The sequence below is a fragment of the Populus nigra genome, chromosome 13 (assembly GCF_951802175.1).
Source record: "Populus nigra chromosome 13, ddPopNigr1.1, whole genome shotgun sequence".
NCBI lineage: Eukaryota > Viridiplantae > Streptophyta > Magnoliopsida > Malpighiales > Salicaceae > Populus > Populus nigra.
The window spans coordinates 1083013-1105835 of NC_084864.1; the positions used below are offsets into that span (position 1 = coordinate 1083013).

Here is a 22823-nt window from a genome sequence, read left to right on the forward strand (position 1 = left end):
AATCTACTAACAAGTAAAACCAGTTGCTGAGAAAGAGGGGCAGCTAAAAAATTGGAGCTTTTGGATCATTGCAATTGCCAATGGACCGAAGTACTATTCATTGATATTCTGTTTTCAATACAGTAAAGGTGCTTAGCTATGCACAGTTGCTGCTTCCTCTATAAATAAATTCACTTCAGTTACTGAGTAGGTCAGTAGATTTCACTAAAGAATACAAATTAAGGAATTGACTATTTCTCATGCATCAGCAATATTCTACAATCGTAAGGTTATTTCTCTAGTCAATGAAATCTGAAGATGAAGATTCGGTACCATCATCTGGGTCCCCGTTAATGTATTCCTCAACATCCAAATCCCCTAGCTCATCTTCATCTTCATTTACGGCATCATCATCATCTTCATTGGCATCCATAATATAATCACTTCCCTCCAGTAAGTCATCAGACTTGCCATTAAAACCACCAGCATAGTCATCAATTCCCATATCATCATATTCATCTCCTGATGCCGGAATATTTTCATTTTCATCATCGTACTCAGATCTTTCAGAACTACTGGCATTTTCAGCATCCTCCACAAACCTTGTTTCATCACCATTCCAGTCATCCCTTCCCAAGCAATTTGTTGACTGTTCACGAATAGTTTCTTGAGGGATCTTTCTCTCAGGAATAAAATCAGCGGCTTGCTTGACTGCTTTTTGCCTACTTCTCACACTGCGACGTCCACGCTTACACCCTCCACGGCCACGAGGTCGTCCTTTCCATGACAATGCCTTCCCTAATCTGTCACTGCTCTTGGCTGCACTTCTCTTGCTGGATACAGATCTGGACCCAATAATCCTTGTTTGTGATCTGCCACCACGAGTGCAACCTCGACCCCTGCCCCGGATCCCTTGTTCGCGGCCCAGTCCTGCTAACCCAATCCCTACATCAACCCAATTATCTTCTTGAAATAACCCAGCTTTACGTGAACTTTCAGTGATTTCATGATCTGGGGTGTTCTTCATGGCAGCATACTTGGATGGAAGCTTCTAAGAAATGGTTAAGAATAAAGTCAGTAATATAGAGCTAGTAAACTTTCAATTTTGAAACGAGATTTTTGTTCTAGGTGTGAAAGTTGCTTGCATTAGAATGCTTCTTTGACAAAATGAAACTGCATAATTACCACCGTTCTATGTGTTTTACAACATGGGATGCTTAATGATAGCTCAGCTCTGCTCTCCCCATCAAATTTATACCTTATTCTACGTTTAAAATTATAACTACATTGTTTCAAGAAACATTAAGAACTGCAGACCTATATCCCTCAGTAATAATATTAGCATTACTTACCTCTGGTTTCTACTACTTCAAAATGCACATTTAATGACATAGAGACATGTTAAGGGAAGCAGGACTTCATGACATCAGCCTAGTGTTGAAAAAGGCATTTGGTCTTTTCCTTTTCTTTTTCTTTTTCTTTTTCTTTTGCTCGAACTAACAACACATACAAGTGGTTTTTGTTTATCTCACATCATCCAGGACAAAACTTCTGATACAAAGACTACTCACAATGAAGCTCCTAGTGCTCCTGTCCTTATGAGCCTCCAGTTTTTGATGCAACTTGTATGAGATTGAAGCATCAAATTCAATGACCCTTAGAGCTACAGCAGCTGTTGTTTGTGGCAACCATGGAAGCACAGTAACTGTTTCTGTATTGAAAGAACCATAAGCAGCACCTGCAGCTGGGTCAGATGATCTCAAAAGTTCACTGCTGGTTTCATAGTTCGAGGAAAAATAGTCCCTCTTCATGCCACCCTCCAATAGTGTCAGAATCTGAGGAAGAGAAATGCACATTTACTTCTTAACAAACCCTCCAAATTAATTTCAATGAGAATTGAAAAGGATAGACAATAAGCAAGAAGGAAAAGGAAGGAACACAATTACCCAGCATAACATTGTCAGACAATGAAAAAAATGGTACAAGTTACACAACATTACCAAGTACATGTTATGTTCTGGCATTACATGTTTAACGGATGTAGATTAGGAATACTCTAAATGCAACAAACACAGTGGCTTCAGTTAACTTCCACTCAACATGTCACCTTCATTTTGATGCTAAATAAAGAGCCTATCCAACAAATTCATAAAAAATATATATTCCAGAAGATGCAAAGAATAAATTTCAAACTCTTGCACCTGTGATAGCAATGTGGTTTGCTTTTCACTATTCATTATGCACTCCAGGAACCAGTTATGCACGGCTGTTTAATTGATCTATCAATAATATTCTGGAACCAATTCAAAATCTTGCACCTATAAAATAATGCGGTTCACTTTCATGGTACATTCCATGGAACCAATCATGTACTCAATAAGATGTGGTGAGATTGCTATATAATCAATCCATCAATGGTATTCTCAAACTGAAACTAAAAGCATATTGTTATAACCAGGCATTTATTCTTTCTGTGGATGTTTCTTATGGAATACCACTTTCGTTGCTTTTAAATGTGTCATCTTTTGACACCCAGTGGTATTTTCAGTAAGAAGAAAAAAATGAAGTTCCTCTTTTGCGTTTTGGTTTCAACATGAAAACATAATCGTCATCATTGGATTTTAATATAATATCAAATGCTAAGCAGTGGTTCCAATATCCCAGGCTCACATCTTCATAATCCAAGTAGATAGGAGAGCACAGAAATTCATGTCACAAGCAAGGCCAAACATAAACCTGAAGTAGGTCTTCAACAGACGATGAGGACTGCAGCTTCATACCCCAAGATTTCCGGTAGTCATTGGTCCAAACAGGTTGGAGAGCTTCTGGCAGAACTGAAACCTGCCAACCAAAAGCACACAAAATTTAAGAAAACACAATGAGTGGCAACATGCTTGCCATGCTGTTATTCATTATGGGCAACAAGCATATATCTAAATCAAAAAATAACATTGAAGTACTTGCCTCAATCAAAGCTAGTAGCAATTTAAGCAATCTGATCCTCAGCGGAAAAGATGAGCTACACAAAGCACTGTCAGGGTCCACCTTTAGCTTCCTTTCACAATGAGCCACGTGCTCAGAGAAATTCAAGCCAACCTGGGAGGCATCATATGTCTTGTGGCAAGAAGGGCAATGGTTGTCTTCAGATAAATAAGTTTCATGACAGTAATCACAAACACCAAGCCGTTGTGTGCATCTTTTCTTCCCATACTTCATGGCACCCAATACAGAAGACTTGAAGCATTCTTTCCACATCCACTTCTCAAAATCTTGAAATCTCTTCAAGGCATGATTTTTTTCAATTTCATTCCTTCCAAGCTCGATTGTGAAAGATGTTGAGGTCTCAGACATATCAGAATCTGGAATACAGACAGTGCTTTGTGGACTATCCATACCAGAACCACATTCAATGCCAGCAGCTGTTTCAACAGCTTCAGCTTTGATTGGGCCTTTACTTTTCCCTTCAGTGCTAGCACGTAGCATTCTCTTCCTGAGAGTTTCCTTGAAAGGCACCTCAATCTTGTGCAGCATTGCATGCAAATGGGATTCCCTAACCCCACGTACATCCAAAGATGACAACAGAGCATTAAAACCCTGCATAAATACCATGCAAATGATGAAAAGAAACAATAGAATAACAAGAAATGGGTTTGTGGTCAGTTTAAAAAATACATAGAGATGACTAGCCATTGTTTCATGGTAAACAAAAGTTTACAATGACTTGAACAGGGAACTTATAAATTTTATTAGCTCTGCAGAACACAATTCTATATGTGGCGGCAGCCTTCATTTACTCTCCTTATCAACACCAATTTTAACAAACATAGAGCAAAACATCGCTAATACGCAATCTTCAGTATAAATCATGCATACTGCACATGAATGATCAAAACAACACCATGTATACATATGCACGAAATAATCCAGTATCATATGACTCATACATAGACTTGTGAAGCCCATGAGGATGAAATTTCTACCTCTTCAGAATCAATAACCCTCCAGCGACCATCGTGTAACTCAACAAAGATCCTGCCACAGCCAGGATCATTGCGGGAAGCAGATGTAGTGAACTGCCAGTACCGATTACGCCTGCGATCCTGACCAAGGGGCAAAGATCTATATACATACATCTCTTCTGCCCTGTGACCAATAACAGATTTTAACTGTGAACGTGACTTTTCATTTGCATGTACAGCTTGTTGATATGGCAGATTATCTGTATCAGCAGACAAATCTTGCATTTGCATGTTTCCTTCAGAAGACATGTTAATCAGATAATTCATGTCACTCTGCTGGTCACTTGATCTTTCTTGCTGAAAAGAAGCATTCACGGACATCCCATTACTTCTGTCATCAACATTTACCATAGGGCTTTGTCTACCCTCTGATGCAGAAATTGTAAGGTTCAATTCCATCTTGTTCCCTGTAAATGATGAATATTGTGTCCTCATGACAAACTCTTCCTTCATACGACGCTTATCAAGTTGTGCTTCTGCCCACATTTGCTTCTTTAAAGCATTTGCTGCTTCTAAGCGTTCCTGAACAATTCTCATCTGAGATTAGAGACAAGCATACTGCATTTTTTAAGATTTCACCAGAAGCAAAAAGAAATGTTACCTCAAGAATGACGCGGATAGAGTTTCCTTCAATTGCCACACCAATCAATGCAACAAGTGCACTAAGACGCTCCTCGACACTCAGATCAGAGTATTCCCCATCTGCAAGTCCTTGAACCCATGGCTCACCAGGGTTGCTTTCATCAATATCTACATCTCCTTGCACAGGAGTAGTGCAGATTTCAGCATCTACAGATCGATCAATGGAAGAAGCAACCCCCCTTACCTCATTAGTGCCTTCAGAATGCAGTGAAGTCAAACCCGCACCAACATTCACAAGGCTGACTTGCGGAGTTTTCAGAACATTACCACTTTCCTTCCCATTCATCGAGAGTGTTTTCCCATTAAATTCATTAACTTCAGGAGAATCGTGAGCCTCTTTCTTAGAATTTAATTCAGTACCTAAATCATCAATGTCAGGATCCTCTGCCACATCACTTTCAGAATCTTCATCTCTTTCAGCATCATCAGCATCTTCTCCATCTACAAAACCACTTTTAAATACCCGAATTCTTTCTCTGGCAGCAGAAAGTATTGCCTCAGCATCAGCTGGGTCCTTCCTATATGGAGGACGTACACAATATGTTGATGGAGCTGTTCTCTCAAAAAGTTTAGAATCCCTTGACAAAGCAGCAGCAATTGATGCTTCAGGTGTCTTGCTTGTTGTAAGATCCCTCAGACCAGATTTCTTTCCAAGATAAGAAAAGGCAAAGTGAACAGATAAGGTAAGTTTATGCGATGGTGAGACTAATACAAACAGCTAGCACTATAAAATTACCTGAATCTTGTCTGCTACTTCTAATATGGTCAAACCCTTGCTCCCCTCAAGAGACAGAACATGAAACGAAGCAAATTTAACAGTACCAGGCGTCAAACGATGCCTAGATCTGCGTGGATTAGAAAATCCCCTTTCTTGCATTATGGCAAAAGCATTTTCAACAGCTGCTCCATTCCGTAAATTGTTGATAACATCTTCACCATCATTACCCTGAATTTTAATACCAGGCAGAGCAAAGAAACAATTCACGAAAAATCACAGGAAAAAAATAACAATAGGAATGAAAAGTGAAATCTTGAAATGCATGCTATATCTTTTGGTATTATTTTAAGAAAGTTAATGCACAAATTATCATTTTCATTTTTATTCTGACAAAACGCTACTTCCTGAAAACAGAATCTGCAACTTAGCGATCCAAAGCATTATGAGATTGTGTTCTTCCAAGCTTCTGAAGTACATAAATTGAAATTCCTCAAGCTTGGGATAAAAACTGCAACTCATTTACACAGGCAACTACGCCATCATGAACATGCAGCATCAAATATCATTAGCGCATGCTACATTTTTTGACATTTCTCAAACAATTGTCAACTTAATCAAAACAACAGCACATCTCAGACCATCAGTTGATAGATGTCAGCATCCCCTGTGGTCAAGCAAATACATTTGATCAACAAGTCAAACAATAGAAGTTGAGCTAACCAACCACAAACTTGAGAGAATTCAAAAACTAAAAAGAAATGAAAATAAGGCCAAGCGCCAGCATATGCCCACAAATGGATAAAGAAAACTTAAGAACCACAACAAGCAATAAACTAAACCTATTTCACAATATAACAAATTAAACCTTAGTATAAACTGTTGACAAAATAAGTCGACCTACATGGATTAGAGCATTCTGAAAAACATGAAAACTGATAATCGCCAGCCAGCCATCTAACTTGTATAAAACTATCATAAATGCTCGTCTTTAGAATCAGCAAGAAATTAAAATTAGAAAACAGTCCAAGCTGTCATAACCCATCCCAGTCCCAGCAATGGATAACCAAACCTTGAACATGAGTAACTGAAGGAGAACAATTACTGCATTGAAAAATGATAACCCAAAGAAAAAAGGAACCACCTCATTATCATCACGGAGATATGCCTGCTCAACATTCCTTTTCTTCAGTTGTGGCCCAAAACCTGCAGAAAGACCGAACTGCCGCAATATTTCAGGCCAAGTTAATGGATTTAAGTGCCGCTGCCAGCTAAGTATATCAAAACCCCATGCATATGCCTGACACAGAAGCCAAAAATAATTTAAGATGAAAAAAGGGAGCATAATTGAGGAGATCAAATTGCCACAGCAACACACAACAAAGAAGACTTACCCCTTCAACAATATGAGGATGTCCACCACCAGGATTAGCTGCACTGTTCTGATTTGGCCCCAGACTAGTTGCCGGTGTCCTGGCAACATCTTCAATATCTTTAATGATGGATTTTAATAAAGAAATGTGTATCTCGCCTAATAGCCTTGGTTCCTGAAAGTAGAGGAAGCAGGAAAGACATCTGAATTCCACAAATGTAGGGCAACCCTATATCAGATACCGGTCAGGAAAAGATTCACAGATACTTACATAATCATGAAAAGCTTGGACAAACTCATCGAGAGTGAATGGCCATATCCCAAGAACATCCACAAAAGTAATTAAGAACCTCCAAACCTATAAATTTACAGTTTCATTCAAAATCTTTGAGAGGAACAAAAATAAGAAAAGAAAGAAATGGCTGTGCATTTGGCATTCTAGAAGTGGTGGAATGATGAATTTTCCTTCCAAAAAATCAACTCCTCCAAAGATTTATTATTCCCAAGTCCAAAAAAAACAAGAGAATGTGCCTAGAAACCCTCTATAGTGGGATTTATAGAAATAGGTGGCATAGATATTCTTGCTTGAAAAAAAGGACACCATAACAATAGCAACCACAAGAAACAATAAAATCAACCTTCAACTATATAAAGGAGAGGTGAGATTTTGGGTTGACAAGAGGGATTTGTTTTAAAGGAGACAAAATAAAACAATGCATTGATAATGAGATAATACATATTAACAAGTAATAAAAACTCATTTTATCTCAATTCATTAACACCACCTACCGCACATAAGGTATTTTCAAAATAATTACTTGAAAATTCATCACCCATCTGCCTACAGAAACCCTGTTATTCATTATGTTTCACAGCTATGCATGAGAAAGAGTGTGAAATGTCCCAACAAAATGAATTTTATGCCTACTTGAAGCAAAATACAATGGCACGGGGAACACTGAAAGAGAGTAACATTTGTCCTCAATGAAGCAGCAAAAAAACACAGGAAACAAAATGATTTTTTAACCAACTTAAACCAAAATACAAATGACACACAAATGATCAATATCTGAAATAAAGAAATAAAATGATATTAAAATATGACTCAAAGAAAAACTAAAATTTCCAAATACCTTCTGTTTTCTATAGAGCAGCCGTCACATTCCGCAAAATAATGGCAAATATGAGATGAGATTATGCACCATGGATGCAACATAAGTGTGCAAAGAAGATCTGTGATCATTTACTTAAGGTGTTCTGTTGCATACTTGCATTCCAGTCTTAACTACTACCATCCTGCCAGGACAGGTAGAGAGGAACAAGAAATAGGAAGAACTACAGAAACTCACCATAAGAAGATTTCCTATATTCTCCTCAGAACCATTCCAGGGTTGAATAAGAAAAGGCCTCTTTAAAAGCACAGATTTGGGAGGGAACTCGGTCAGCTTATCTGAAAAGCAATTTAACATGTCAAGCTCGAGTGCAATGAAAATTGACCAACAATAAATCAAGAAAAATGCATGAGCCTTGTAAAACATTTAAGGAAAAAATTGCATGGCCGTAAATCTTCCAAGGCTGTGACTTAATATTTTGCAATGGTATCAGAACTGTATCCTTGATCAAACTAGACATTACCAACCTCGAAATAAATCTAGATTTTGCAAAGTTTCAAAGTCCAACGGAATTATAGAAGGCAACCCCTTGCTGGAGGCAGCTAGCTCCATGAGTTCCAAGCGTTCATCCTCGACAAGCTCCAGTGATTCTTTAGCCATCCTACGTGCAATTGCCCTCTCACTAGCAGCTTTCTGCTTTGCTGCCTCCCTTTCTCTACGCAATTCTTCCTTTTGCCTCATTTTCTCAACCTGAGTACATAAATGGAAAAAAAAAGTGCCCCATTTATCCTCAAAAGGCAAAATATAAAAGGACGGTCTTAAATAGGGTATCTGAACCTACTCTGATAGACTCCTTCTGCAAGAATTTTTGCCTGCGCTCCAGTTCACGCCTTTGCTCCCTCTGGTATCTCTCCACTTCTCGCTGCTTTTCACGCAACAACCTTTCTTCTTCCTTCCGCCTTTCACGGTCATGTCTTTCCATTTCTTTCCTTATTTGCTCTTCTCTCTGAACATACAAGTGACATAACACTGTCAGTATGACCTTATAGATTTGAAAAGGAAAGGCTTGTATGGTAAGACCCAGACCTTTCGGTTCAAAATATCTTGTTTTTCAAGCTCTTTTCGGATCCTTTTTTCATGGGCTTCAACTTCACGCGCTATTCTTGCCTCCTCACTCTGCAAAAAGTCAAAAAGGTGCATTGTTTACAAGTCTACATTTAAAAAATTATGAAATGCTTCACATAATACCTTGCGTTTCCTCTCCATGCGCAAAGCATTCTCATCATGGGTCACTCTCTGATCAGATGACATAAAAGGATTGCCCAATGCAGTAATTGGGTGGGCACCAATTTGCACATCCATACCAACATTTGTAAAAGGGATTTTTTGTGAAGTATTTTCATACTCTCCTGTAGCAGATGGCAAGAGATGGCCCTGCCTGCCTTCTTGAGGCATAAGACTTAAACTAGGCACCTGACTTGGAAAACCATATCCAGAGGACACTTGTTCATTAGCATGCATGAATGATCGGGTAGCAGATAGTGATCCAGTCTTTGTATTATGACCATCCGCAGGTGAGCCATACTGAAAGGATGGGGCAGCTCTTTCATATGCCTCTGCTTTAACAGTTGGCTGCTGTGGGAGGAACTGGTATTCGTGCAGAGTCCTTGTAGTACCCTGAAGAATGAAACACATGATCATGTCATTTATCATCCATCAAAATTCCTATGGTAAGAGGGGGCAGAATAAATTCCACAGCTTACAAAAGATGATATCACCAACTGAAAAATATCACCATCAAAATCCATGGGGCTAAAGTGGGTGGTGTATAAATTCCACAGTTCACAAGAAGATGACATCACCAACAGATAAGCATCAAAACAAAAGAAACTGGGTGATATAAGTATTGCAAAAGCCAGGGAAAAAAAGAGCAACAATAATGGGAGAAAAATAGTTCTAATTTTCGGAAGTAAAAGGATGGAGTAAGAGTGCATCTTCACCTTGATGGGTTTTACATCAGGTCGCTCGTATAGGTTGGTCTCGAAAATCCTTACAGGTTGCTTCTGCTGCCCTAGTGTTGCTGATCCTAGAATCATATAAAAAGCTCATCAGATGCTCAAACTTGACCATTCTCAGCAATGCTATCAGACAGCAACACATAAAGCAGCAAAAAACTGCAGCAAGTAATTTAAAGTTTGAGCAAAACGAGAGAATGATTGATGTTCAACATGAAACAAGATGTAAAATTGAAATTGGAAGCACAAAAGATGTGCTTTTAACATATATAAATATATATATATGAACATTTCACATAATATTGAATATATATATATATATGAACATTTCACGTACTATATATCCCGCAAAATCAATGTCCTTATTCAAGGAAGCTGACAGAACAAATATATCTATGTTTTGGCAACAGAACTTGTGATGCTACTAGACACATACCAGGCATGGAGGGCATAAAAAAATAATGAACCAGAGATTGAAAGAAAAAATAAAAAGCAGGACCTTGTGGAATTGTCTATTGGTCTTTCTAGTTTAAAAATACTAGCAAAATTTTGCTATACAACCACTTCCACCATCATCTCTAATTAACACTTATTGCAAATTAAGATTTCATGCATTCATACTCCACAAATTACAACTGATTCTAACATCTAGTATATTTATAACTTCGTCAGAGCCAATATATCTCACAATTATTCATAATTCAATAAGAGTTATTTAAAGGGCACAAATTCAATCAATTTGATAAGAGTTATTTAGAGGCTCAAATTCGATAATAGCATAAGATGTGCAAACCCAAAACACTTTTAGCCAGGGAAAACAATCTACAATATACTGATCAGAATTGTCAATTACAGCATATTCAGTAATTTCACAAATTTTTCGCATAGCTGCAAATTTCAACATGTAGTCGTCAAATAAAAAAGTCAGAATCCAGGCAACAAAACTCGAAATCAACATTACCTATAGGTGCACCAAAAGCATCTGGTGGCAAGGGGTCAAACTCCATCCCAAGAATCGGACCATCGTCTCTCAGAGGCTCCCCCAACTGTGCTTCAACAAATGCTATCGCTCTAAGCTCAGCTACAGATTGCTGTGGCTCATAATACCTCTTCATTGGTTGCACATCAGCACTAATTCTTGGAACAGCCACCCCTGTTGACCTCCCAACAGCTCGCCTTGAATCCACGCAGAGCCCAGATAGACTTGCTGACCCTGACCCATGTTCATTCCCCACCTCAGTCCCTACTCCCATTTCCACTCCACCTGGCATCCCTGCTGGGGATGGTGACTCCTTATGTGGGCGCTTCACCAATGGTGCCTTCCTGTCCTTCAAACGCCTATGACAGAACCACATCTGCAGCTGCCGATCAGACAGTCCTAATTGCACTGAAAGCTCAGCCCTTACTGCTTCTGATGGGTATGTATCCGCTAGTAAAATATAACCACAAAGTTACACCAAATCAGCAACAAAATTAATAAAATCACCATAAGGTAATAATAATATATATATTAAAAAAAAAAACTAACAAACCATATAAACAAGTTCTGCAAAAGTAATGAAACAACTTAAGTACAAAACTTAGCATTTTACAAACAAGCTTAACATTTCGGCTTCCCAAATCAAAATAACCCACAAAATAGTTAAAAAAAAATAGTTACAAAATCACAACCAAAAAATGAACCCAAGCTGTGCAAATGAACTAAAAAAGAATGAATGAAACAAATTACACAAACCCCATTAAAAACCCCAACATTTCCCAAGCTACCACAGCTTTTCAACTTCCAAAAAATCATAATAGCCCAAAAAAACACAAATTTACAACAAAATCATAAAAAAAAAAAGCAAAAGTTCAAAACTTGAAACAAACAGACCTGCATAAGTTTTCTCCAAAATCTCAAGCTGAGAAGCAGTTTTCATTTTCCTCTTGGACTTACTTTCTCCTTCCCCTGGAGTCTTTTTCTTCTCCTCCACCTCTACACCGCCGCTTCCACCACCACTACTAGCATCCTCCATTACTCAAGATCACTACAAAGCTTCCAACTTCAACAAAAATACCAGATTCTGAAACAAACCCACTTCAGAAATCAACGAATAGATCCAAACCCACCAATTTAAACTTCAGCAAATCTCAAAAAATCAAACTTGACAGATTGATAATTGGATAAAGCTTCAAATTTTCTCTCTCTAAAAGAAGAGTTTTTAGGTAAAGTTTCTCTCTCCAAGAGAAGAATCAATGGTGGTGATGGTGTTTTTGGTTTTGGCGAGTCTTGTGATTTTGATGTGAGGGTAAGATTTAGATTTGATGAGAGAACAAAAGAGCAATTAATAATAAAAAGGATTGTTGTTTTTTGGTGGTGTTGAAAATGATAATAAAGTAGAAGTAGTAACAAAAAATAATGGTAAGAAGATTGATGTTTTGAGGTTTGATTTAATGTTTGAACAAGTGCTTCTATTGTTGTGTTTCTCTCTCTGGTTCCTTCCTTCATTTTGTTTTTTTTTTTTTTAAGAAATCTTTTGTTCTTTTTATTTGATTTTGAGGTTGTAATAATAATAAAATTGGGTATTTGTAGATAGATGATGCTAGAGACTACTTTTGTTTTGTTTTTTGAAATTCAAAGAAAAGAAAAGAAAGAGAGATTGGTGTTGTTGTGTAAGAGGAAGAGATAGAGAGGAGAATTTTTTTATGTCTTTCTCTTTCTAGCTTTGTTGTTCATGTTTTATTAATGGGTAAACTAATTTTCGGTCCTTGTAATTCTGGAATGTTTCAATTCAGTACTCATAAATTACCTTTTACAATATCAACTTTTTAGGTTCTGAAAAGACTGTTTTTTAAAAAAAAAATACTTTTAAAACGTAAATATAACATCAAATAACTAAATGAAAATTGCATATTTTTTCCCGATCTTTCCGGTTTCTCTCTCAAATTCCACACACGAATAATAGACTCAACAACAAAATACTTAGAAAAAGTGGTATCACAAGAACAAATGGCCATGAAAAAGATATTTGGATGCTCTAATGATGATAATGTAAAGCTTGAGAAATTACAAGGACCAAGTAAGACACTAGAAAATCTAGAAGGGTTAGAATATAAATTATCCATTTTTATGTACTGAAATGGTTGTTGTGTGTGTGGTTGTTTGGGTTCTTGGATTCTTTGGGAAAGAGAGAGAAAGGCCTTTAATCCAAAAACCAGCGTTTTTCTTTGAAGTGGATTGCTTTCAACTTGTGTCTTAACTCTTCAAGTACTTATTACCCAAGAAATTGTTTGTGTCGATAGCTGTTATGCTACTCTACCCTTTGGAGTGCGTGGAAGTTACGCTTTGCTGAGATTATAATTTCACTCTCCTGCGGTTATAAAACCTAGATCCACCCGAAAAATCAATTTAGGATTTAAGTACTGGCAAGCTCATCACTTGAGGTTGAAGAAAAAATAAAATAAAAAGTTAACCGACCTGACCTGATAAAAAATCAAGTCGAATTATGACTTGATCTATTAAAAGTAAAAGTAAATTAAAACTTGTTGATTTTTTAAAAATAATTTTTGTCAAAACAATGTTATTTAATAAAAAAAATAAAATAAAAAATCAACTTGGTTTGATCCTTCCGAAATAAAATATCTTAATTAGATATCAGATAGATTGTTTATATTTACACAAGATTATTGGTGTTTTTTTTAATATTCCTAAGCAACAAGTAATGGAATCAAAAACAAATAAAACAAATACTGAGAGGTGATCAGGTCTTGAGTTTGCTTTTTAGAAATTACTAGTTTGAGTTTCACAAGTCTCGGAATCACTAGAGACTTACATTACTGTTAACTTCAAAACCTATAGAATTAGTCGAAATACAAACAAGATAAATCGAACACCCATGTTAATTTAAAAAAAAACAAATAAAACGCATAAACTATATAATAAATGTTGAGAAACTCACTCGATATTTTATGCTAATCTTGGACTCTATAAATCTTCACAATGAATTGGTTTTTATTTTCATTTAAAGATATAATTTATACTTTTTTTACTCTTGATTTAACATAAAGTTTTTTTAGGAATTTCTAATATAAAGCTATCTAAGATTAAATTAAGCTATAGAATTTTCTCCCATCCAAAAGGCAAACTTTTATATTTAAACATACAACAATCAAAGAACTAAAATTAGGGTTAGGGCACAACAAAACCATGCTTTCTCATGCAACTTTTAAGAGATTTCATTTAACGTGCTTGAAAGAACGAGTGGGTTTGTGCATTCTCTTCCTTAATATGGACCTACCTTCCATTGTATAGAATTGAACATTGGACCCCACGTCATATTTCTTTCTTGTTTTTATTATTAGGATCTCCGAACAAACTAATGTTGACGTGAAATTTAGTAGGAGTTGATTTTTAAAAAAATTAGAATAATGGTTAACTTGGTATAATTTAATTGATATTATCAAAACCTAATTTTATAAAAAAAAATTAAAACAATATTATCTTGATTAATTCTAATTAATATATAAAATTTATTACTTGAATTTCAAATCATGTCATGAATCGGGCAAGTAAAATATGGATGGAAGCAAGAATATCTTAAATTCTTTTTTTTTTTTTACAATAAGAATTTTTTAAATTTTAAATGTGTAATTCTTTTTCTTTTTTCTTTTTTGTTTGATTAGAGATTTATATTTTTTTTAAGATTAAATTTATCATTTATCTAGCTGTTAGCATTGCGTTTCAAAAGTGTTTTTGAAAAAAATTAAATTTTTTTTATTTTTTATTTTATTTTAAATTAATATGTTTTTAATATTTTCAAAATATTTTGATGTATTGATGTCAAAAATAATTTTTTAAAAATAAAAAAAAATTATTTTAATATATTTTAAAATAAAAAATATTTTAAAAAACAAATTACATTCATACTTTCATAATTCTTATACTTTTCCAATCTAGACTACCTCAACGCTCATGACTGCCATGAAATTTTCTAACAAGATTTTCTAGGTCAAGTTTTAATGGCAGGACTTTCTTGAATGAGAATTTTGATTATTTAATTAATGGGTGAAATTGGTAGGCCAACTTGTTGCCTACTTCAGGAGCCATGAAGGCTGTGGTTGCTTTTTTCTTTTTTCTTTTTTCTTTTTCTTCAATTTTTTCTGTTTAGGTGTGGAATGTTGAGGATTTTTAATGCAAGAAAAGTACCTTCCATTAATGTCAAAGTTTCTTTAATTATTTTTCTCCACTTTCAAAGTTGTTTTAATAGCATCATGGAAAAATCTCACCAAGAGCAAATTCCAGGGGTTGGATTCTCTTCAATAATTATTTTTATTTGGTGGAACTACTATTTTATCATGGATAAAACACAAGTGTAGTGTTTTGTAAAGATATTTTTAATTAAAATATTTTTTAGATTTTTTTTTATCTTTGATAGAATAAATATATCAAAATAATCGAAAAATATCTTTAAAAATATCAATTTAATTTTCTTCAAGTGAAAAATATTAAAAAAAATTAATATATTTAAAAAATAAATTTTAAAAATAACCATTATTATCATACCAAACAAGCTCTCAATTGTTGGTTGACTATCAAATCAAACAAAAACTTGTAAGGATTGCTCTTTTCAAGTCATAGCGTGTTGTTTATAGTTTTTAGGTTCAAAATAAGGCTTTGAAATAAAAAAACAAATTGTGGAAGACTTTTCTTTCTCCATTTGCTTGCATGTTATGTCTATGTAATAAGGCATGCGCACATGAAAAAGTGTTTTGTTTTTGATTTTTTCACGATATTAAAGGTTCTTCGATCAAGGCACTATTAGGGAACGGAGTGTAAATTGCATATTTGTAAAAAATTAATTTTAAAAAAAATTAATTTTTTTATGTGTTTTGAAATTTTTTTGATGTGTTGATTTTAAAATAATTTTTTTTTAAAAAAATATAATTTTGATACATTTTGACACGAAAAACACTTTAAAAAATAACCGCAACCATATTTCCAAATAGATCCTAAAATAAGCAGTAAATTCGCTATGTCAGTCCGGATTATATTTTATAAATTTATTCCTTCTTTATTTTTGTAGTTAATTGCTAGCTCAAGGATGAAATGATAAATTTATGATCCTAAAAATATTAATTTATAAGAGTTTAAGTGTATATGTTTCATATATTAAAACAGTATTAACATAATAGGATTTGTCATGTGTTTTTCTTTCTCTCCTCGAATGCAACCAAGATTGAAAATATAATTAATTAATTCGAAATGGTATAAAATTCTCAATTTCACTAAAAATTGTAAGCGATTGGAAGAATCTTGAGCCTTATAATAGATTTTGTTTTTACAAGAAAACATACTTATATCCCACTATCTCCTTTCTAAAGGTTTCTAAACTTTAGTGGTAATAAAATTGTTATTTTTAAGTATTTTTTAATAATTTTAATGTGTTAATATTATAAATTATAAAAAATATCATTTTAATATATTTTTAATTATAAATTTCTTTGAAACATTATCAATATTAAAGAATCATCTCAGTCCAAAAGTTTAAATTGTTAGGTGAGATTTCAAGATATAATTTATATTATTCTCTAACACCCCCCCTCAAATGAAAGCTCTTTGGACTTGAAATTTGCACAGATTCACTTTACCTTGTGCTTAATTTTTATCATATAAATAAAGATAATGAAATTCAAACCCGTCATCAAGACTCTGATATCATGTTAAAGAACCATCTCAGTTTAAAAACTTAAACTATTAGATTAGGTTCAAGAATATGATTTATATTATTTTTTAACAACCAAACACAAAAATACATGGCGTGAGTTTCTTTTTTTATTTATATTTTGCACCACACACCATATATTACAAATATTTTTGTTTAAGAAATGCTTTGTGCAACATATTTAATAAAAAAATATGTATTATATGTTTTTGCGAAGTACATTACTTGTACACTCTTTTTAGTCCAGCAATTTCATATTTGTAGAGTTTATATATTAACAAAAATCATTATTTCGTTAACAGAGCAATGAAATTCATGGCTCAGTTCATTTAATCATGTCATAATTTTCAGTTTAATCACGTAATATTGGGTCCTCTTGTGTACAAAAGAGACTGCAACAGGACCATATATATTTACTCCCGCCACACCTGCACCCTATGCTACTGAGTGGTTCATGTTTAATTCAACCCGCAGGAGATCTAAGAATGAAGAAGAACGGCAAGATTTTGGTTTCGTCCCTGTAGTCTTGAGAGAGTTCCACTCAAGCCCTTATAGTTTGAGGATATTTTATTCTATGAGGAGTTAAATATTGGGGGCTTCAGTATGAAAAAAATAATCTTTTAGGTTTGTCCTATTCAAAATAATTATACTAGGTTTTTTTATATATAGACCAACTTTCCAAAATTACTAGTTAGGTTAGCTTAAATTTCAAATTAAGATGATACTAATAGGGTGCTTGGTAGTGTGGTAGTGGTTGTTTTTTAAATAACTTTATTGCCGAAATGCATGCCAATGATTTTTTTTATTTTTTAAAAATTATTTTTGACATCAGCACATCAAAACGATTCAAAACATACAAATCATATTAAATTTTAACAAAAAAAATTAAATTTTTTTGAGAACACGGTGCAAACCGCGCTCCCAAACATAGTTGTTGTTAAACCTTGCCTGGGTGATGAATTGCCTCAAACAATTTCATGTTTGGAATTTGGTTTGAATTAAATTTTTAATTAGACTAAAAAAGATATTGATTTGACTAAAATTAATTAATTCGGCCAAGTTTTTGTGAGTTAATTGACCCATGCTGTTTGGGCACTGTATTCTAAAATAATTTAATTTTTTTATTAAAAATAATTTTTTTAATGTTTTGGATCGTTTTGATGAACTGATATAAAAAATAATTATTAAAAATTAATAATATTATATTTTGATAAAAAAAAACACTTTAAAAAATTATTATTTTAAGTACAAAATGCTTCCGTTTTAATAAAATGATGAGCTCAAGTTGCTTCGATGACTCAAGAGCTGAACTAATTAGCTATGTTTTTTCAGATCAATTTGTGGGTTGGCCCAATCATCATGGAGATTTTATAATTATACTCTCTACAAGTCATAATTGATAGGTTTAAAATATCATATACGTCATGCCATACACGGCCATCAGCTTAGATCTGAAGAATCACATCCATAGCTTTGCCTGAGGTCCCGTCATGTATATCAGGAATTTGTACACTTAAATTACTTGTTTGAAAATAAAAAATAGACAAGAAGGGTAGCCGATACGAATTTTTTATTAACAAGAATAAATTTCTATTAAATATTTTAAAAATAAATCTTCTAATTCTCGAGATTAGTAGTAATCTCATGATATTGAAAGGGAAATCTTCTCCACATCATTATTAATCCCATCTCCATTAGAAATGAGTGGAAAATTATTATACCGATAATGTTTTAAAATATTTTTTATTTAAAAATATATTAAAATAAATTTTTTTATTTTTTAAAAATTATTTTTAATATAGTATTTATAAAATTATTTTTCTATAAATATATGTGGTGTGAGACAAGTTGTAAAATTAAGAAATACTCCTACTTCTCTCCTGTAATGTAAAATAATTACTTCATAATGTTTTTTTTAATATTTATTCAATTATAGATTAAATTATATTTTTTATTTATTTACTTTTTATAGAATGTTTTAGTATTAATCTTGAAAGTAAATTCGGTTATTTCATGTATTTTTATTTGTCATTTTGTATTAGTTTTTTCAGTAATTTTTTTAAATTGATTTTTTTTCCGATTCCATTCTTCCATGTACATTTTGAATAATTTTTTAAAATAACTTATAAAATTAGAATTTATTTGTAATTTCATCCTCTTTTTTTTTAATCTTTTAAATTTACTCCACATTCTTTTGCTTCCATCCACAGAATTTGATTTGCTTGATTTTTGTTGTTATTTTTTTTTAATTGAACCTCTACTAGAGATCCCTTGTGTAAATTTTAGGTTTGTTACTCACAATGAAGTTCGAGCCTTACTTAAACACAAAACCCTGAAAACTTCCATTAATACTCATCTTGGGATCTTTAAATTTTTTTGTGGGATACCATGTAGCTTGATCAAATGGATGATGGAAATAATAGAGTTGTTTATTGCATCCGATCGGGATACAACTCAATCAAATTATCATTTTGAATTACATTATAATTCATGGAAATCTCGAAGAGCATGGACATAATTTTGATGGAGACAAGAAATTAATTGCATGTCTTTAATTACAAAGGAAAACGAAGGTGCTTTACATGTCCAATTTTTTCTCCTTTTCTCTTTCACCATTGTTATAAAACTTGGAAGAACACGCCTTCTGCAGAATGAGAGGCCTGATTTTACTCTTTCCAAGGCATAATGGATGTATATCTTATGGAACTCTGAGCCAGTTTTTCAAGATATTGTTGGTTAATTAATGTAAATGGTATTTTAAATTTCTTTGAATCTGCTTAGAACATGACTCACATTAAAATTTTCATGGGAATCCTGAAAACAAATGAAGAAAAAGGAAGTACTAATTACGCGACAGAGGGCAGCCAATTCCATGGCGTTTGCTAGGGAATGCAAGAAACAAGATGCTGCAGATGACGCCAATCGTAGCAGGCACAACAATGAGAAGGTCCTTCGCCTCATCTGTTGGTGCTGGAAAGAAGCACTTGGCAACATTCTTGTCAAACAATGAAACTGCACCAAAAACCAAGATAGACATGAAGGCATGCAAGACATCAATGAACTTCAGCTTGTATTTAGCGGCCTCTTCCGGCGAAAGTTCCACCGTTGCATCAATAATCCACAAGCCTTTGAAAGTCACCATTCCATACCGGACCTTGCCTCTTGCGTCCCTGAAGCTATCGGTGAAGCATAAGAGAAAGCAAGCTAGGCCACACACGGCTAAAAGACCTGATGTCAAAGTTTGGCTCGTAACGGAGCGACATTGGCCTTCATGTGTTAAAATTGGAGATAGAATCTGGAATGTGAGGACCGAACCCGTGGGGAGAAGCCTGGCTAAATGCGCCGTGCCTTTGAATGTCTTCCTTATGGCCTTTTGCCCTGGTGTTTTTTCTGGTTTTTGCAGTACATTTTCTAAAAAGGGTTGTGCAATTTCTGCTCCTTCTTGCACCAATACATTAATATCCATGGCCTAAATTCACCTCCAATTTCCCTCGCTCTTTCTGAATTGTATGATCGGCACAGAGTTCTGTGGGGAATTGAGGGATTTATTGTGTTAACGGGATGGCTTTAATTTGCATGAAGACAGATAGAAACACAAAATTTTAGGAGGTGGTTTTCCAGTTTGTTGTTAGCCAGAATAATTTAGCTAGCTTATGTACAAGGTTGACGGGATAAATTTTGTTTTTTTCAAGTATTCAAACCTTTTTCATAACTGTTGTCAAAGAAGTTAAGAGATGCAGTTACAATGAATGAGCTGGTAAAAAAATTTATTGTTTAGGGGTTTCCTTAAAATTACAACCTACTAATTTGACTACTCCTGCCCAAAGTTAATAAACCTGAAAAATGTTAGGCTAGTTAATACGGAAAGATCTAAATGAAATTTTTTTTTTGAAGTTTAAAATATGATGTTTTAAAAAATTTGTTTTAAGCCAAACCAAATTATTAACGGGTTGACAAGGCCATAAGTTAACTTATTAGGTTAATCAGTTTAATTTCTACTTAATTTCTTTAAAATTTAATCTAAATTAGAATTAAGTTTTTAATCAATCTACCTTGCTTAATCGAACCAAACTAGATTTATCTATGTTTTTAGGTGGGTTGTTTTCATGGAATTAAAATTAATTATTGATATTAGTTGTATTGAGTTAATATATTTAATAATAGGATATGATCATCAAAGATTGAATACCTTGTTGCTTAATTAGGTATAAACAGGTCATAAAGAAACTAATAATAAAAAAATAATAATTATGGTGACGAGGTAAGAGTAGAAAGTTAATTATTTTAAAATAAAGTTTTTTTTATCAGATTTTAAAGATAAAGATAAATCATTTGGAATTCGTAAAAGAAAATGGTGGTTTTTCTTGTTGGAAAAAAAGGTTTATTAAATTGGAAAATATGGTGAAAACTGAGGGCGACTCACGGTTTGCCACCCGTTTCTCTATTTTTAAATGTGCTCAATATATATATATATATATATATATATATATATATATATATCGAGCACTCTAGCAGCAGGACTGTCATTGTAGATTCTGCCAGACGGTGAAGGAAAAGTTGTCAAAGAAGTTTTTGCCTTTTCTGGCATAATCCAACGTTTCAGTTCCTTAGTAGCCAATGTACAATTTTTTTTTCTCTCCTCTAACTTGGTTCGTTTGGCTTGCAGATCTAGACAGAGGAGAATATGTATAATTGCTTATGCCAATTGAACCACTGTTCTTGTTTTTGTGATGGTTACGGACTTACGGGCACCAGAAATAAATATTGGAGAATGCGTGGATAAATATGTGAGCCAGACTAATCTCTCAATCCTTTTATCTTATTGTTTATTTTCTCTGCTTTCATAATCTTGAGCTGGAAAGCACTTGGAAAGAGCTGAAGAAGTGCATGTTCTTCTGGTAGCTGGAGACGAGTTTCTATCTCAAGTGGCTCTTGCTTTATAAAAGAGTGTTTGTGCTTATTACTTGAAGGAAAAAGCGTTCACTGTCTATTGGCTAACCTTATGCCTTAGATGCATGGAATAGATAGTTTTTATTTGATTTAGAAGTGGTGGCATGCCTTCAGCCAACTTTCTGAATACAGGAGTAACATGTGAATTCATAGCTTCAAGATGGAATCTTGATGGCATAGAAATGCATTTTCTCTAGAATTGCTCCAATCTAATTTTTGAAGAGCAGCTAGAAATCTCTCATTTTAGTTTTTTCCTTTCTCTGAGAAAAAAAAACGTAAGGGTGAAAAGGTGTTTGGTAAAATTAGGATTTGAGATTTTCTTATAGAAGCACTTCGCTCTCCAAGCACTGAGTAGTTCATTCTGAAGTGTTTTCTTTCTACCATATTGAATAGGAGATCAATGAGATGACTGGTGGGGGAGCAGACTGTTGCTTTAAATGTGTTGGTTCGACAACTTGATGGAGCAAGCATAAGCTTGTTCTTGAAAGGTCTCTCTCTGCCAAAATACCATTTCATTTCCATCAATGCTCTATTATTTCTTCCCAGCCTTTGAAAAACAAGCTATATCTACTCACAAGAATCTTGTTCTTGGCTTCTACATCCCTTGCAGTCAAGGTAAGTTTCAACTTATTCGCTCATGGCAAGCAGCCCCCTCTCCCCTCTGTACATGACCTGTTTTTCATGCTATTTTCCGGTGTTGCTGTATCGATAAGGCATGCACTCTTCCTTTGCTACCGATCTCTTCTTCTTAGCATTGCTTATTTTCTGGTGTTGCTTTATCGATAAGGTGCCCATTTATGTTTTGCAGGAGAATCTAGAGTTTCCTGCTTTCGTTACCTATTCTTCAGGGTGTTTTCTTCTATTGCTTTATCCATCAGGAATGCACTCTTCTTTTGCTGGAAAAAGTTTCTATTCAAGTTATTCCTCAAATGCTGTCACTAGCCATCAATTTCCCTACTCAAAAGTTCCTTCAGGCACAAAGCAAGGTTAGAGTTTTGCAGCTCTGATCATGCACCTTGGGGTGCTTTATCTCTTCATCTATGTATTCATGTGTGGTTTGGCGGGTGCTGCCATTGCTTATGAAATCTCAGGTTGGATCATTGCTTTGGTCTAGGTAGCTTACGCAGTTGGTTGGTGCTAGGACAGACGGAAATGATTGTCTTGGCTAGCCTTCAAGGACATTTGGGAATTTATTCGGCCTGGAGATTTGGTATTTCATGATCATAATTGTTCTTACCTTGCCTCATTTTCTAGCCTCCCTTTGCATTAGGATTATCCATCTCCCTTTCATCTGATGTTGACTCCTCATGAACAGCAA

At 34.3% G+C, this 22823-nt stretch overlaps 3 protein-coding genes across 3 annotated transcripts in view; 1 reads left to right on the top strand and 2 right to left on the bottom strand.

Annotated features, from left to right (window-relative positions):
- Nucleotides 1–74: 74 nt before the first annotated feature.
- On the bottom strand, nt 75–12523 carry LOC133671543 (homeobox-DDT domain protein RLT2). Its single transcript, XM_062092316.1, has 18 exons — nt 11728–12523; nt 10816–11283; nt 9840–9925; nt 9088–9516; nt 8926–9015; nt 8681–8845; nt 8367–8589; nt 8077–8177; nt 6999–7085; nt 6750–6902; nt 6500–6655; nt 5377–5586; nt 4600–5286; nt 3960–4520; nt 2944–3573; nt 2716–2820; nt 1551–1814; nt 75–1030 (listed from the first exon to the last, which is right to left on the bottom strand). The coding sequence occupies exons 1-18, from the start codon at nt 11867–11869 to the stop codon at nt 278–280; spliced, it is 5310 nt and encodes a 1769-aa protein (XP_061948300.1). The 5' UTR covers nt 11870–12523; the 3' UTR covers nt 75–277.
- The window catches only part of LOC133671545 (peptidyl-prolyl cis-trans isomerase FKBP16-3, chloroplastic-like), a 97366-nt gene continuing 76498 nt past the window's right edge, over nt 1956–22823 (top strand). Inside the window, exon 1 of the mRNA XM_062092319.1 lies at nt 1956–1959. Coding sequence (XP_061948303.1) covers nt 1956–1959 — 4 coding nt within the window. The remainder of the gene's footprint in view (nt 1960–22823) is intronic.
- On the bottom strand, nt 19398–20021 carry LOC133671178 (protein DMP7-like). The gene has a single exon (XM_062091834.1). It carries the CDS (start codon nt 20019–20021, stop codon nt 19398–19400), a length of 624 nt encoding a protein of 207 aa, XP_061947818.1.